This window comes from Magnolia sinica, chromosome 19 (assembly GCF_029962835.1).
Source record: "Magnolia sinica isolate HGM2019 chromosome 19, MsV1, whole genome shotgun sequence".
Classification (NCBI taxonomy): domain Eukaryota; kingdom Viridiplantae; phylum Streptophyta; class Magnoliopsida; order Magnoliales; family Magnoliaceae; genus Magnolia; species Magnolia sinica.
The window spans coordinates 4,779,335-4,794,546 of NC_080591.1; the positions used below are offsets into that span (position 1 = coordinate 4,779,335).

The 15,212-nt window shown below is 38.6% G+C and overlaps 1 protein-coding gene across 1 annotated transcript; it reads left to right on the forward strand.

Annotated features, from left to right (window-relative positions):
• Positions 1–1,409: 1,409 nt before the first annotated feature.
• On the forward strand, positions 1,410–3,096 carry LOC131235077 (transcription factor bHLH162-like). The gene is made up of 3 exons (XM_058232188.1): positions 1,410–1,622; positions 2,226–2,561; positions 2,975–3,096. Exons 1-3 carry the CDS (start codon positions 1,503–1,505, stop codon positions 3,041–3,043), a joined length of 525 nt encoding a protein of 174 aa, XP_058088171.1. The 5' UTR covers positions 1,410–1,502; the 3' UTR covers positions 3,044–3,096.
• The last annotated feature ends 12,116 nt before the right edge of the window (positions 3,097–15,212 follow it).

Consider the following 15,212-nt stretch of genomic DNA (forward strand, 5'->3'; position numbering starts at 1 on the left):
ATCTCGTCATATCTTGGTGGGGCCCACAGAGCACCGACCATTGACTGGTCGCAGGAGGAGTAGCCAATCCGTTTCCGTTTCCAATCTCGTCATGTCTGGAGTAGAAGGAACTCAGTCCAGGTGTGTGCAGCACCCAACTGCATCCTGTATGAGTGCCCTGGCTCTCTTGGCCAGTCAATCTTTTCCGTTGTCACGGAAGAAACAAATTTATGATACTCGCTTAGAGATTGATGGTTAATACTCATGCACTCAAAAGGCTCACATGACATACGTGTAACTCAGTTAGACTATCAAAATCATGGGCCACTTTAGCTTCCGAGGAAGCCGGAGAGGAAACTGAATTGATTTCCCAACAACTGGACATTTTAAAATGAGAAATTAGATAACCGTTTAAAAGTTATAAGAGAAAAAAAAAAAAAAAAAAAACCCTAAAAGAGATCCACGTTAGGTCCACCTGAGTCTCAGGCTAGAAAAAAATAAAAGAAACTAAAAAATAATAATAATAAAGTCCAACTTGTCACAACTCACCAGAGTTATTTATATATTTAAAACTATTCAGGTGGGCACCATGAAAAAATAAAAAGATGACAATCACCTGTCATAAGATTCCACTTTACAGCAAAAGAAAAAACAAAAATGATAAAAAATAAAATGTGAAAAAAAATAAAGAATACAAGAAAGACCGGCCCTCAGACCAAAAAAGTTCAATTCAAAGTGGATTCATGTAATGGGACTCGATTCCTTAGTGACCCCTCCAGTACTGGTCACTACCGGTCGAAGTTTCAGGTCTATGGTGATATATGTGTTTTATTCACACCAGCCATCTATTTTCGGACGAGACGAAACGAAGCATTACAGAATTCCCTAGGGGTTTTCTCGAATACAACGTGACGTATATAAATACGATACATCGGGAACTTTGAATATTGGTCATCTTCCAATGATCCAAACCGTTTATTTTATAATTCTCACTTTTTCTATATGGATATATAACAAATAAAACCCCTAAGTTGGATTATTTCAAATATTTTTGAAATTTTGGCTTTATTGTATTGAACATGAACAGTCATCATAACCTTTGTAGAATCAATGATTCAAAATATTCAATCCCAGTTTTCTATTGATAATCCCCTATCCAAAAGGGATCCCAAATATACAGTTTACATCATTTGGAAAAGAATGAAATCGAGCGGCCAGAGTCCCAATGCATTTAATTGCTGTACGTCGGGATGTATTTGAGCAAACCTATTCCTCGTATATGGTCGGTGAACGCGCGTAGGGAAAAGCATTCAGTCAGCAGAGCCGCCATATCAGGTCGTCTTCAATAAGACTCTCTAACATAAGACAAAATCAATGGTGTGGGGCCCACCATTATCCTTCTCTCTTTAAAATAGGCAACCAATCTCACGATTCTCTTCTTGGTGGACTCAAAAAAACAAAAAAAAAAACGATTTCTTTCTATTGCAATCCTCTTCGCTTGTGTGTCCAAACAAGGCCAAAACATGAAGAGCTGCTCGACTTCAACCAAACTAGAACGCAAGGCAATCGAGAAGAACAGGAGACTGCACATGAAAGGCATGTGTTTCAAGCTTGCTTCTCTAGTCCCATCCCACCATCCAAAGGTGTGTTTAAATACCCATTGTGAAATGAGATTCGGTGCGTTTGGATGCGCCACCGAATTGAATTGCTATTACAAGCCTGATGAAGTGGGGATTACCAAGTTGTAGTTTACTTCCTCACCATTCATTTTGGGGTCTTGGGTCCGAATCCAAGGACTACTTCCTTATCAAGATAATCTATTTTTTGTGATCTCTCTCTCTTGGATAAGCTTGAATTGTTGCAATTCAATTCAAGAAAGCTCATCTGTTTTTGGTGATCTCTCTCTTGATTAAGTTTGAATTTTTGCAATTCAATTCACTTGTGGATCCAAACTTGCCCTTTGTTATAAGTTTGGTTGACTGTTATCGTCGGGGAGTGTCAAATAGTTAATCATTAATGGTCCTGATCATCGCAGTGTTTGTGGTCTTGTTAGAAATGGTGCACCCAATTCCTAGTCTCAATATGAGAGAGAGAGAGAGAGAGAGAGAGGTTACATAACAACATATTAGATAATTGTATGTATCTTATGTATGGTTTCATTTAATTCTCGAAATTGTACTATTATCTCTAATTATGATTTCATGGAAATAAAGATTGATTGCTTTTTCTTTTGTTCTTTGTATCAGGAAGTTCTATCACAACCAGATCAGGTGGATCTAGCGGCAGCCTATATAAAGAAACTGGAGGTGAAGATTGAAGAATTGAAAGAGAAGAGAGATTTCATGAAGAGTATCAACGGAATTAGCAAAAATGTTAAGGGAGGGATGATGATAGGTTTGGGATCACCTGCGGTTGAAGTGAGAGACTTGGGTTATACTTTGGAGGTGGTTTTGATCAGCGGCTTGGATAGAAAATTCATGACCTGTGATGTTATTAGTGTTCTTGAGGAGGAAGGAGTTGATGTTGTGACCGCCAACTTCTCTTTCACGGCTGACAAGGTTATCCACATAATCCATTCTCAGGTAATTACAGACTGTGCTTGGCTGTCTGTGAAATCAATGCAATCCAGACCTTCTGAATTGTGGGACCCTAGTGGATAGAGCACTGCACGAAGTTCTCATGATTGGTCGCTTAATCATCAAATTTCATTTGCAAGATTTGGAACGGTGACGATTTATCTCTTACCCATCATTTTTTTAGCCAGAAATTGGATGGCCATTACCATTTAGTCGTGATTTTGAGCTATGCGTTCCACAGTGGGACGTAAAATTGGGACTATGTGGATTGAATTGGATGTATGGTCTGAGAATTGTGAACTATTGCATTAATCTCGTTCCTTACAAAATCAGCTTCTTCATTGTTATATGTTAGATATTCTTAAATATAGAGATTTATAAAGACAAATGAAGCTGAATTTCTTAACTTTAATTTGCAGGTCACAAACTCTAGAGTGGGTTTTGAAAGTGAAAGGGTGTATCAGAAACTGAAGGATCTGGTCAATTGATCTCCTTAGATGTTGGTGATGTAACAACCAAAGAAGGGAAATGTGTGTGTGTGTGTGTGTGTGTGTGTGTGTGTGAGAGAGAGAGAGAGAGAGAGAGATTTGGGTTTGGGATATGAAATCAAGGGAATAATATAGTATGTATAGCTTATGCATATTTATGTCTCTCAAACTTATGTTAGTCAATACCAAAGTACTTTTACTATGTGGAAATAGATGGTTGCATATCTCTCTTTCAAGAATGCTAGGAATTCCATTGATGAAAATCATTAGGCTGTTGATAATCTGATTATGGCAGGGATAATCTGATCTAATACTGCAACAATGTGTGCAGCACCGTTAAGCTGGTGATCTCCAGTAGGTTGCAAGGACCTTCTGAAACACCAACTTGGTATTTTTAGGCTGTATCATGGCTAGGGTTTTTATAGCTATTGTTTATTCCCTTTTGATCTTTCCACTACTCTATGTTACGTTGTGGAAAGGGTCCTCCTTGCATGGCAATCATTTTCGTCATTCATTTGCTAATGGAATGAAGAAGAGCCTAATCCGAGAGAAAAATTGGAGTGTACTTAACACTTTGAAAGGAGGCCATTTTACCACTGTAACCATGTGAAAAGACACACGTGCCTACACTGTCATCGTATTAGTAGACCCCCAAATTCAAACAATCAAATCTTGTAAAGGCCAGGTCTGACCCCAAGCATAAAAGCACAACCACAAGTTTTATGGGCACTTCAATCCGATATTTTGATTGAATGGTAAAGATGGGTTAGCAAAGGAAATAGATAGTACTTCAATCATCTTGATGGTTTTAGACCCCAACTTTTTGTGAATTTTATGCCTTAAGAAAGGATACTTAGGGTTTCTGTTGTTGTTGTTGGTGGTGGTGGTGGTGGTGTTAAGGTGATTAAGGTGATTATGTTTTTTGGTTGGTGAGTCTGTTTAATTTGCGCAAAAAGGTAGCAATTAGCATTTTTCTTTGATATTCTGAAAACTAAAAGGATTATCGTTGTTATGATCCTCTCATCTGAGTGGTCATGTTCATACATTTAAATATTTAAGGATGGATTGGTCAATCCAATTTTTACCATTGGAGAGGTACTTAGCAGCCAAATATGAGCAATATCTCAATATACCTCTTTTTTTTTTCCTTTTCATTTCTCCATGTCTTCAAATGTCTCTATTTACCAGTCCATTTATTCTATGCCGCCTCAGTTACTATGCCCCCAGATTTCCCAGCTTCCCCTAAACACACATCTACTCACTAATTTCCTCCCATTAGCCTTTATGTCACAATTAGCGGGACTTCAAAGTCCTGTCACTTGCATCTCTTTCAGGGAACCAAATGCACTATTGAAGAATAGGATCGAAATACAACAAACGGATGTCATTCGGTCTTCAATGTTAAGATAGTATCTAAAATTCATTAGAGATGTTAATTTACACATTGCATGCTGAGGAACTATTCATGAGAGTATGGTATTGATTATAAGGAGACCATTGCCCCACTTGGAAGATGGCAAGTATTTACACACTGGTTGTTGGGATATCTCATGAGTTAATTACCTTTAAAAATGCCTTTTTACACGGAATTTACATGAACATGCATGTGTGTAACTTCCACCATGTTTTGTACAGTTATTGCAAGTCTCAATATTAACTATACATATGTATTTTGGATTTAAAAATAATAATAACTATACATTAATTTGAGCTTGGGAAAATCATCTTAGCAATTATCTGGGTTTATTTTTGACGCAGGGATGAACGTGATGAGGATAACTACTCCGAATCCACGGAGCTTCTGTGGACTCCTCACAGAGATTTCTCGAATCCACGAGGAAAGAAAGTAGAAAATAGAAATAAATTCTAATAAATTCGAAATTGATTAATTGATGAATAAAAACGAGTTCACAACCCTTTAAATAGGGGTACCAAGCAATGAGAAAGAAATCAGAATCAAACTACAACTCAAACTCCTAGAATCCGCGACTTACTATAAATAGTAAACTTACTATTTATAGACGGTCATGATGTCTACTAGTGCGCAAGGTTTTCGGCCAAAAATAGTAAGTGTCCTATTTGGCTTCACCAAACCGTTCTCCTAATTATTCTAAGCTCTTTTCACGTTGGGCGCAACTCCTAAAGCCCGACGGATGAAGAGTTATAATCAAACTAAAACTTACTATTTATAGTAAAAACGAAATTAAAACAGGGAAACGACTGTCGATCCAGGGGTTTTTCGCAATTCTGGGTTGCACAACCCAGCATAGCAGGGTTGGTTGGCTTCAGTAGCTCGTTCTACCCCAAAATCATATATTTTACGTTAGGTAACTCATTCCGGATTGCAAGATACGCCCAATTTAAGGTTCGATGGTCTGGATCACTTCTGTCATTGACCGGGCCTTTTCTGATCCATCTTGGCCATGTAACTGTCCGCAACCCGCTCTACATCAATTTCTTTTCACAATGAGAATCTTTAGCCTAGCTATCCTTGTTTCTTTCAAGTTATAGGTGGTGTGGTCCAACTTCTCTGTTGAAAAATAAATAAATTCCTCTCTTATTGCATTATGTTAATGATGGTAAAACCATAGGCTATAAGACAGTTACGCATAGACAATTTCAGCACGCGCCCTTCATCGTTCACCAAGATGAGTGATTTCGGTCAATGGTCAGCCTAGATGCATTTCTTTACATTTCCATACATGACGATATTTCATCTCTTGCTATTCTTCCAACCAAGTCTCTCAAATGCAAAAGAAAGTATGTATTCTTTTGGAGTTAAATGTCAAGCTTCACTAGTTCCAGATCCAAACATGTTAACATAGTTGTACATAGATTGGTACTCATTGTGATCTCCCGCCCAAGGATGCATTTAGTTGCATCAAATATCATGAAACTTTAAAATTTCATGATATTTTGTGCAACCAAACGCGCCCCAAACATTCGACCATCCATGTTGGTAACATATTTTGTCTGTTATCACCGTGGCAGAGATGGTTCACTTTCTTTACGAGTCATTGCATTGTTTTTGATGTTGATGACCCACTTCTTTTTTAAAAAAAGGGAAGATGGATGGTATACCACTGATATTTATTGATTTAAAGAAAGGATGTTCATGGCCCAGTTAGTTCATTAGTCGCCCCCACTTACCATATATTCTCTCTCAAACAAATGATGAACTAAAAGCATGGGAACGAGGTTGGCATACCAGTGCTACCACAGCTGGCTTTTCGGAACCATTTTTGGTATTGATGTTTCTTGAATTATTTACTTAATTCATTCTGAAAATTATGGTGTAATATAAATCTTCATGAATGGACAAGTGCATTAAGGTCGATGTCCACAATCTTGATGGGTGGTTCTTTTGTGGGACCCACTTCGTAGTAACTGTGCCCATTGAGAAAATTCTCGATGGATTCTCTTAACGAGAGAGAGAGAGAGAGAGAGAGAGAGAGAGAGAGAGTATTATTAAGATGAGTACAATATCTCTTCTTGGATCTTTTCTATCTTTTTATCTTTTTTAAATTATCTTAACTAGAGAGAGAGAGAGAGAGAGAGAGAGAGAGAGAGAGAGAGAGAGTATTATTTAGATGAGTACAATATCTCTTCTGGGATCTTTTCTTTCCTTTTTATTTTTTAATTCCTTTTAAGGTATTCTAATCTTTCCTTTTATCTTGTCGGAATTTGTTTTTTAATTCCTTTGAAGGTATTCCAATCTTTCCATATCTTTCTCCAGTCATGTAGTTGTTGGAAAGGACTCTTGCAAATCCTCAAAACTGGATCTACAGTTTTCATTAGTAGCTGAGTGTTTTAATATCTGGAGTGATTACTGTAAAGCTAGTGATGCACGTGAATCATGTGAAAGAGAGTCTTTTATGTTAAATGTCATCACCACCTCTCTTGAATATTCCGGAGTCTTCCGGAAACTTCTGGACATTTTCGAAAAATTCTAGAATTTTCTAGAACTTTTCGAAAACTTTAAGAGTTTGATAGAGTCTTCTTAACTCTTTCGGAATGTTCCGGAGTATGCTAGAACCTTCCGGATTATCTTAGAATGTTCTGGAATATAATAAAACCTTATATGATATTTGAAAACTTGTAAAACTCTTTAGAGTTGTATTGATTCTAGAATCTTCCATAGCGCTTTATAAATATGGGAAGAGTCCCATTATGTACACATACATAAACAACAAAGAGTGAGTTCAAGAGTGAAAGTAGGGTATCCAAGTATTAAGAGCTCAAAAGAGTTTTTCTTTGTGTGTGAGAGTTGTCATTCAAAAGTGATAGTTTGTGAGTATTGTAAAGTGTACCCTTGTTGTGTACAACTATTTGTAATAAATAAAATTATATTTATTTGTTGTGTTCTACTCTTCATTTTAAACATGCATGTATCTACATGCATGTGTACGGGTTATTGCTAATGTACCGCACATTCACAAGGCAACATTTCCCATCCTTTTGAAAAACATGTACTGAGACATCCAATCATTAATCAGGATGGTTTATTGAATGATATCATTGGGAGCAAGATATGGTGCAAGAATCAAACCAATCGGATGATCCTAACCTTTTGAATGGGCTGATCTGCCTTCTTCCTCCTTTAGGTTAGTCCCAATTCTGTGGATGATGGTGGGGCGACGCCATCTCTCTCTGCTCTTCTCAGCCAGTCATTCTTCGTCTGGTGGGCTGCCCAGCCAGCAACATGTCTTCAAGACCTGCGTCTTGCAGCTCTTTCTTCCTCTTCCTTTTTCCTTTCCTTCCAGTTTGTATTTTCCTTTCTCCTTTGGGGCGCCCAAAAGAGTGTTTCTTTCGGACCCCTATTTGTTTTGTCCAGCTGTAATTTTCTCAGATTCAATACATAGGCAAGCAATTCCAAAAAGAAGAAGAAGAAGAAGAAGAAGATTCCGACATAAAATAAAACTGTTTTATATTGCCACCTATGGGTACTCGAACCCTTGACCAGGTGTTGAAAGAGTTTACCACCGGGGCAAGCGTAATGACCCTATTTGGGTTTCTCTTGTTATAGAATAGATTCCAACGTTAGTTTGGCTGTTACTCACTCACATGTAGCACTGATATACAAGAATTCAGACCATCCAAATTGTGGGTCCCATTGCAGATGGTGTGTATATCTAAAATCACACTGTTCAATTAATAGTAACCATACGGTTAATTCTGTCAAATGGATGGTTAAAGTTAAAATATTGAGTTCAAGCATTGATACCTTACTTTCTTTCGTGGAGGATCCCTTACTCCTTCGAAGGTATTCCAATCTTTCTCTACCTGATCATGCAAGGATTGGAAAGGACTATTGCCAAGTCATCCAAATAGGAAAGATCTACTTAGATATTTATCCACGTGTATACTTACCGAGGAGTGAATCTTATTTGGATTTATAGAAAGAAAAGAAAAGGAAATATTATTACCATGAAACTAATTACATTTCATTATTTGTTTTTTTTTTTTTGGAAAATTTTGGAAATATTATTTCCCACTTTCAATCTTGTAAAATAAATAAAATTATTTTTCCACCACCACCCCGAAAAAAGGGCCTTAAAAAAAGGATTTTTCAAGGGTTAAGTCCAAATGTGCTATATATATAATCCCGTTCCAATGTGCTAGATGAGCTAATGTCTTTGTTATGCCCTACATGTGCTACCATACAATGTGTGCTACTGTCCCTTTTCTCTTGTGTCCCTCATGTGCAAAGCATCCTGCATCTACCACTATTCATCTTCTCTCGCCCCTCAAATGGGTCAATGTGCATGTGTTATTGTCCAAATGCAGTTGCTCTATATAAGCTAGCTTTATGTGCTAATATGCCAATGTGTGCAACTGCTCTATTTAGCATCAAGTGCCCATGTATGTCTAAAGTGCTAACACTACAAGAATTAATTATAAGATATAGCGGCAGATTTTAGTGTGGATATATATAAAAATCCACCGCTATTAATATATAATGTTGGTTTATCCTACTCCGCCATTATACACCTTCTTCCATATAGCGGCAGATTTTAGTGTGGATATATATAAAAATCCACCGCTATTAATATATAATGTTGGTTTATCCTACTCCGCCATTATACACCTTCTTCCTGCCATAGCCGTCGTTCGCGCCAAACATATAGTAGTCGATATCATTATATGCCTCTATATTGAAACATATAACGCCAGAAAACACATTCCACCGCTATAAGGGACCTTTTACAACGAATATTTTTACAATCCACCGTTACTTTTTGCTGTATTATACACATATAGTGGCGGATAATATTATCCACCGTTATATTACCCCAAAATTTTCTTTCCTCCCACTACTGGTATTATTCCCGCCTTGTATTTTTAGCAATCTTTCCTATGTTATATGTGCTACCATATACCTTCAAGTACTTCATATGCATCACGTAGGCACAATTCAACTTCAAACGTCTCACATATACCGGATTAACAAAGTAATAAGTGGTGTGCTCATATCTTTTCAAAAAAAAAAGCCCCACATATGCCACAATTTATCTTCATGCGTTCTACGGGTGCCACGTGTCCTAAGTATGCACATGCTAGTGAATACCTCAACTTTTTTCAAGAAAATCTTTTATTTATTATTAATGGACCCTGCATCTCTGAAAAATGGCTGTTATGAAGGGATAGATATCTGATGTGTAGCATTCTATGTTGGAACCTAAGAGGGGCACGTACCATTAGACATCTCACAAGACTTATGAGAACTAATAAGGTGGCCATCTTGCGACACCAAGAACCTATGATCAGAGAGTCCAGAAGAGATGCAGTGGCTGCCAAGCTGGGATTTCAACACTCGATAGCAAAAGATTGAGTGGAGGGCAAGATTTGGATTATCTACAGCCCACTATTCCAAATTTCCACAATATCAGCCTCCAAGCAATGCATCACCCTCGAGTTTCAGCAGAGTAGCAACTTCTAAAACTGTCCAGCAGCCAACTGAAACTTTTTCGAATTTTCTCATTAAATTGATCATCTTCAATGGCATCGACATCATCCACATCTGCTCCATGGAATCGAGTGGTCTGCCGATGCCATCGGCAGACCCATGACAGACAAATTTGAGACATTAGATAGCAGTTGCCACCCTTACATATTTATCCAAGCGTCCCACCTATCATGGCTAACACGGAAAGTTCGATGGATTGAATGGCCAGTCAAGATTGATTTATTGGATTGTCTAAGGTCCAGATGCACAGAATGTGGTGCGTGTCTACACTCTCTCACGGCTCAGGGGACAAAAGGACCAATTTCTCGGCGCAGTAGTACGTTAGAGATATTACAGGAGAATGCCAACGTGGCACATGTATGGATCATACTGTTGGGTCTAAAACCCAGCTTCCTGCTTACGTGTGGCTGCAGCCACCATGAAACAAAAAATCAAAAACTTTTGGAAGTAGAAGAAGAGAGAACAGCAGCTGTATTTGAATGAATTAAAAATCATATTACACTGCTGCCTATTTATAGGCTTTCTTATTGTGTGAAATTACTAAACTATCCCTGTCTAGATTCATCATAGGGGTAGCTAAATAAAGAAAAAATAATCTAGAGAAATCTAGAAAGAAATCTACACAGCTAGCAATCTGATCTTAGAAGAAAAAAAAAATCTAATCTAATAGCTTGCACATAAGATATGCACACGATTTTGGATTTGCAGAAATCACCGTTTCCAACACTCCCCTTCAAACCAAAATCGGCTTCATTCCAAGCATTGATCTAAGTCTCCTGAATGTGTCAGTTGGCAATGCTTTGGTGAAGATATCTGCCACTTGCTCAGTGGTGTGACAGTATTCCAACATTACCAATTTCTGCTTTACTTAATTTCTAAGAAAGTGATATCTTGTGTCGATGTGCTTGCTCCTTCCATGCTGAATTGGATTTTTGGCAAGTTCGATTGCCGACTTGTTGTCCACATATATAACAATGGATTCCTCCTGTAGATGCTTCAGCTCCTTTAGCAGATTCCTTAGCCAGATCACCTCACATACAGTTGATGAAGCTGCTACGTACTCAGCTTCACATGTGGACAGGGTGACCACACTCTGCTTCTTTGAATTCCATGCAAATGCTGTTGACCCAAGATAGAAAGCATAGCTTGTGGTACTTTTTCTTTCATCTTGGTCACCACCCCAATCACTATCAGAGTATCCATACAACATCGCTTCATCATCGTATGGATAAAAGAGACCGAATTCAATAGTCCCTTTGATATACCTCAGTACTCGTTTTGCAGCTAGCCAGTGTGACTCTTTGGGGCTTCCATATACCGGCTTAGAAACCCAACACTGTAGATTATATCTGGCCTAGTGATTGTGAGGTACCTTAAGCTTCCGATTAAGCTCTTAAATAGGGTTGAGTTGACGTTTCTTCCTTCTCCAACTCTTGTGAGCTTCAGGCCTGTTGTTACAGGTGTATTTATGGCTTTACAGTCGACCATTTGAAACTTTTCAAGAAGTTCCTTTGTGTACTTCTTCTAAGATATGTAAATGCCGCCGACTTGTTGCTTCACTTCAATGCCCAAGAAGAAAGACATTAATCCACCATCAGTCATCTCGAACTCTTTAAACATAGCCTGCTTGAATTCTTCAAACATCGCCTGACTGTTCCCAGTGAACAGCAGATCATCAACATATAAACAAGCGATAAGGATATCACCATGGGCATTCTTCTTTGTGTAGACTGCATGCTCATACGGACATTTGACGAAGCCATTATCTTGAAGATAACCGTCAATCCGTGCATTCCAAGCACGAGGAGCTTGCTTCAACCCATACAGGGCTTTCTTCAGCCGATACACCTTGTGTTCCTCCCCTTGCGTGACAAAGCCTTCAGGCTGGTCAACGTATACTTCTTCTTCGAGTACCCCATTTAGGAATGCAGATTTCACATCTAGTTGGTAGATCATCCAACTGTGATGAGTTACAAGGGAGATAATCATTCTTACAATGTCAAGGTGAGCAACTGGGGCGAAAACTTCTTCATAGTTTATCCCATATTTCTGTTTGTAGCCTTTTGCTACGAGCCTTGCCTTATATCGTTCGATCTTACCATCGGCATTCCGCTTGATTTTGTACACCCATTTGAGACCAATGGTCTTCTGGCTTTTGGGGAGTGAGGTCAACTCCCATGTTCGATTCTTCTCGATGGCATGAATCTCTTCTTCCATAGCCTTTCTCCAACATTCTTCATTCACAGCCTCCTCGAATGTGAGAGGCTCGTGGTCCGCATACAGGCAGAGTAAATTCACTTCCTCAGTTTCTGCATAGATGTCGTTGAGGCTTTTCATTTTAATGGGAGCCAAGGGTGAAGGAGAATCGGATGAAGATGTGCTGGATGAATTCTGATTTGATAAAGTACTTCCAGGAGAGATGGAGCGTACTCCTGGACTTCTGTGATCCGAAGGGGGTGATGTGGGTGTCTGCTCTTTCTTCTCATGTCTCTCTTCTTCATATTCTTCGACCTCGACTTACTTTTCTTTGGCTGAGTTTCCCTCGTTCCATTTCTATGCTTCTTCCTCATAAAATACCACATCTCTACTCACCACCAGCTTATTGGTTAGTGGGTTGTAGAGCTTGTATGCCTTTGACTCTTCGCTGTAGCCGATGAAGATGCACTTCTCGCCACGATCATCAAGCTTTTTCCTTCTTGCTTCTGGAACTTGAGCGTAGGCAACACACCCATAGATCTTAAGGTGTGCCACGCTCGGCTTGTATCCACTCCATGCTTCTCACGGTGTCTGGAATCTGACACTCTTAGTTGGACACCTATTGAGCAGATAGACAGTACATGCAACTGCATCTGCCCAGAAATTCTTTGGCAGACTTTTGTCCTTCAGCATGGTCCTCGTCATATTGAGGATAGTGCGGTTCTTCCGTTCCGCAATTCCATTTTGTTGTGGCGTGTACGCTGCAGTATGTTGTTGCTTAATGCCATGTTCCCTGCAATATTCTCGAAAAACATTTGAGGTGTACTCCCCACCTCTGTCAGATCGAAGAGTTTTGATTTTAAGACCACTTTCTTTTTCAACAAGGGCCTTAAAATTTTTAAAAACAGTAAAAGCAGCAGACTTCTCTTTGATTGCATACACCTATAATTTTCTACTGAAATCGTCAATGAAGGTAATAAAGTATTTATTACCTCCAAGAGAGATTGGATCTAATGGTCCATAGATGTCAGTGTGAACCAACTGCAACGGTTCTCTTGCTTTTCGGGATACTCCACTCGGAAAGGAATTCCTTTGTTGTTTCCCAAGTATGCACGCCTCACACACATGTTCTGGAGCTTCAATAGTAGGCAAACCATGCACCATGCTTGATGAGGACAGAAGTTTCAGGCCACTGAAATGTAGATAGCCAAAGCGAAGATGTCACATCCAGGAATCATTCTTTGCTTTTCCATAAAAACACTTCTCAAGCATTGTGTTTATATGAAGAGGAAACATACGATTTTTCACCATCTGGACTTTTACAATCAAACGTCCATGCATATCTCTAATGGAAAGAGAAGAGTTCTCCATGTGTATGACATACCTTCTTTCGAGGAGTTGTCCAAGACTCAGTATGTTACTTTTCATGTTAGGCACATAGTATACATTGTAGATATAGTTTGGAACACCATTCTTCTGAAAGATTTGGATTTTACCTTTACCTTTCACAGGCGTTTTTGATGAGTCTCCAAATGTTATATCGCCATGAACTCCTTCTGTGAGTTCCACAAAGAGTTTCTTGTCGCCACACATATGATTACTTGCACCCGTGTCGAGATACCATACATCATGCTGATCACTACCTTTCTCTTGTGCAAGGAGAAGTGTGGAGCTTTCTTGTTCATGGCTTGATGCTTCGACATAGTTGGATAGCTCGTCTTGAGTCACCGGCTTGCTCCAGCAATCAGATACATAGTGGCCAAGCTTGTTACAATTGTAGCATTGGATGTTCTTTGTACTTCCTCGTCCATGCATAGATCTACCTCTACCATTTCCTCTTCCACGAAAATTGGTATTTTTCTGCTGGTTTTGGCCATGGCTTTGTTGGTATCTGCGCCCTCTGCCTTTTGCGTGATTGTTACTAAAACGTCCACCACGTTGTGAACTTCCACGTCCACCATTGTTATTATTCAGAGTCAATCTTGACTCTAAAGCCTTTTCCATCGGCATGGAACTGACATTCTTCTGCATTCGTTGCTCATGAACTTGCAACGATCCCATCAACTCCTCAATGGAGAGTTTCTCAATATCTTTTGATTCTTCGATCGCCACAACCACATGCTCAAACTTGGTTGTGAGGGATCGAAGTATTTTTTCAATAACTCGGACATCTTCAATCTTTTCACCATTTCTTTTCAAATTATTGACAATTACAAGCAAACGTGAAAAATAATCAGTAATATTCTCACCTTCCTTCATGTGAGTTGCTTCAAACTCGGCTCTTAATGTTTGAAGGCGAATCCGCTTCACTCGATCTACACCCTTGAAGATGGTGCTAAGGGTATCCCATGCTTGCTTGCTTGATATTGCTTCGGCAATCTTTTCGAAGGTGGATTCATCCAACCCTTGATAGAGGAGAAACAAAGCCTTATTGTCTCTCTTCCTTTGATTTTTTAGAGTGATCTTTTCTTCATTGGTGAAGGCGGCTTCTTCTTCCATAGTGGGTTCTTCATACCCATCGGTGACGATCTCCCATAGTTCTTGCGACCCGAACAATGCCTTCATTTGAATGCACCATTTTTCATAGTTGTCCTTTGACAACTTAGGAACCTGCGGCTGGATTGTGCTAGCCATCTTTTCTATATATATATTTTTTTAAAACGACTGATTTTTTTTTTTTTTTAAATATAGATGAAAGAAAAATCTGAATATTTTTTAAACAGATTTTTTTTTTTTTTGGGCTAAAATCTGATTTTTTTAAACAGATTTTTTTTTTTTACTGCAATCTTTTTTTTTTTTTTGCAAACAGATTTTTTTCGCAATCTGAATAACAGATTGTTGCTGCAATCTGATTTTTGAAAATAGATTTTTTCAATCGGATTTTTTTTGCAATTTGATTTTTTGATAACAGATTGTTGCTGCAATCTGATTTTTGAAAACAGATTTTTTCAATCGGGTTTTTTTGTAATCTGATTTTTTGATAACAGACTGTTGCTGCAATTTGAT

Excerpts from the sequence above, each read along its gene's own strand:
- LOC131235077 (XM_058232188.1), top strand. The coding sequence starts at position 1,503 with ATGAAGAGCTGCTCGACTTCAACCAAACTAGAACGCAAGGCAATCGAG. Across the intron at positions 1,623-2,225 it reads TCCCATCCCACCATCCAAAG|GAAGTTCTATCACAACCAGA; the intron begins GTGTGTTTAAAT and ends TCTTTGTATCAG. Across the intron at positions 2,562-2,974 it reads TCCACATAATCCATTCTCAG|GTCACAAACTCTAGAGTGGG; the intron begins GTAATTACAGAC and ends TTTAATTTGCAG.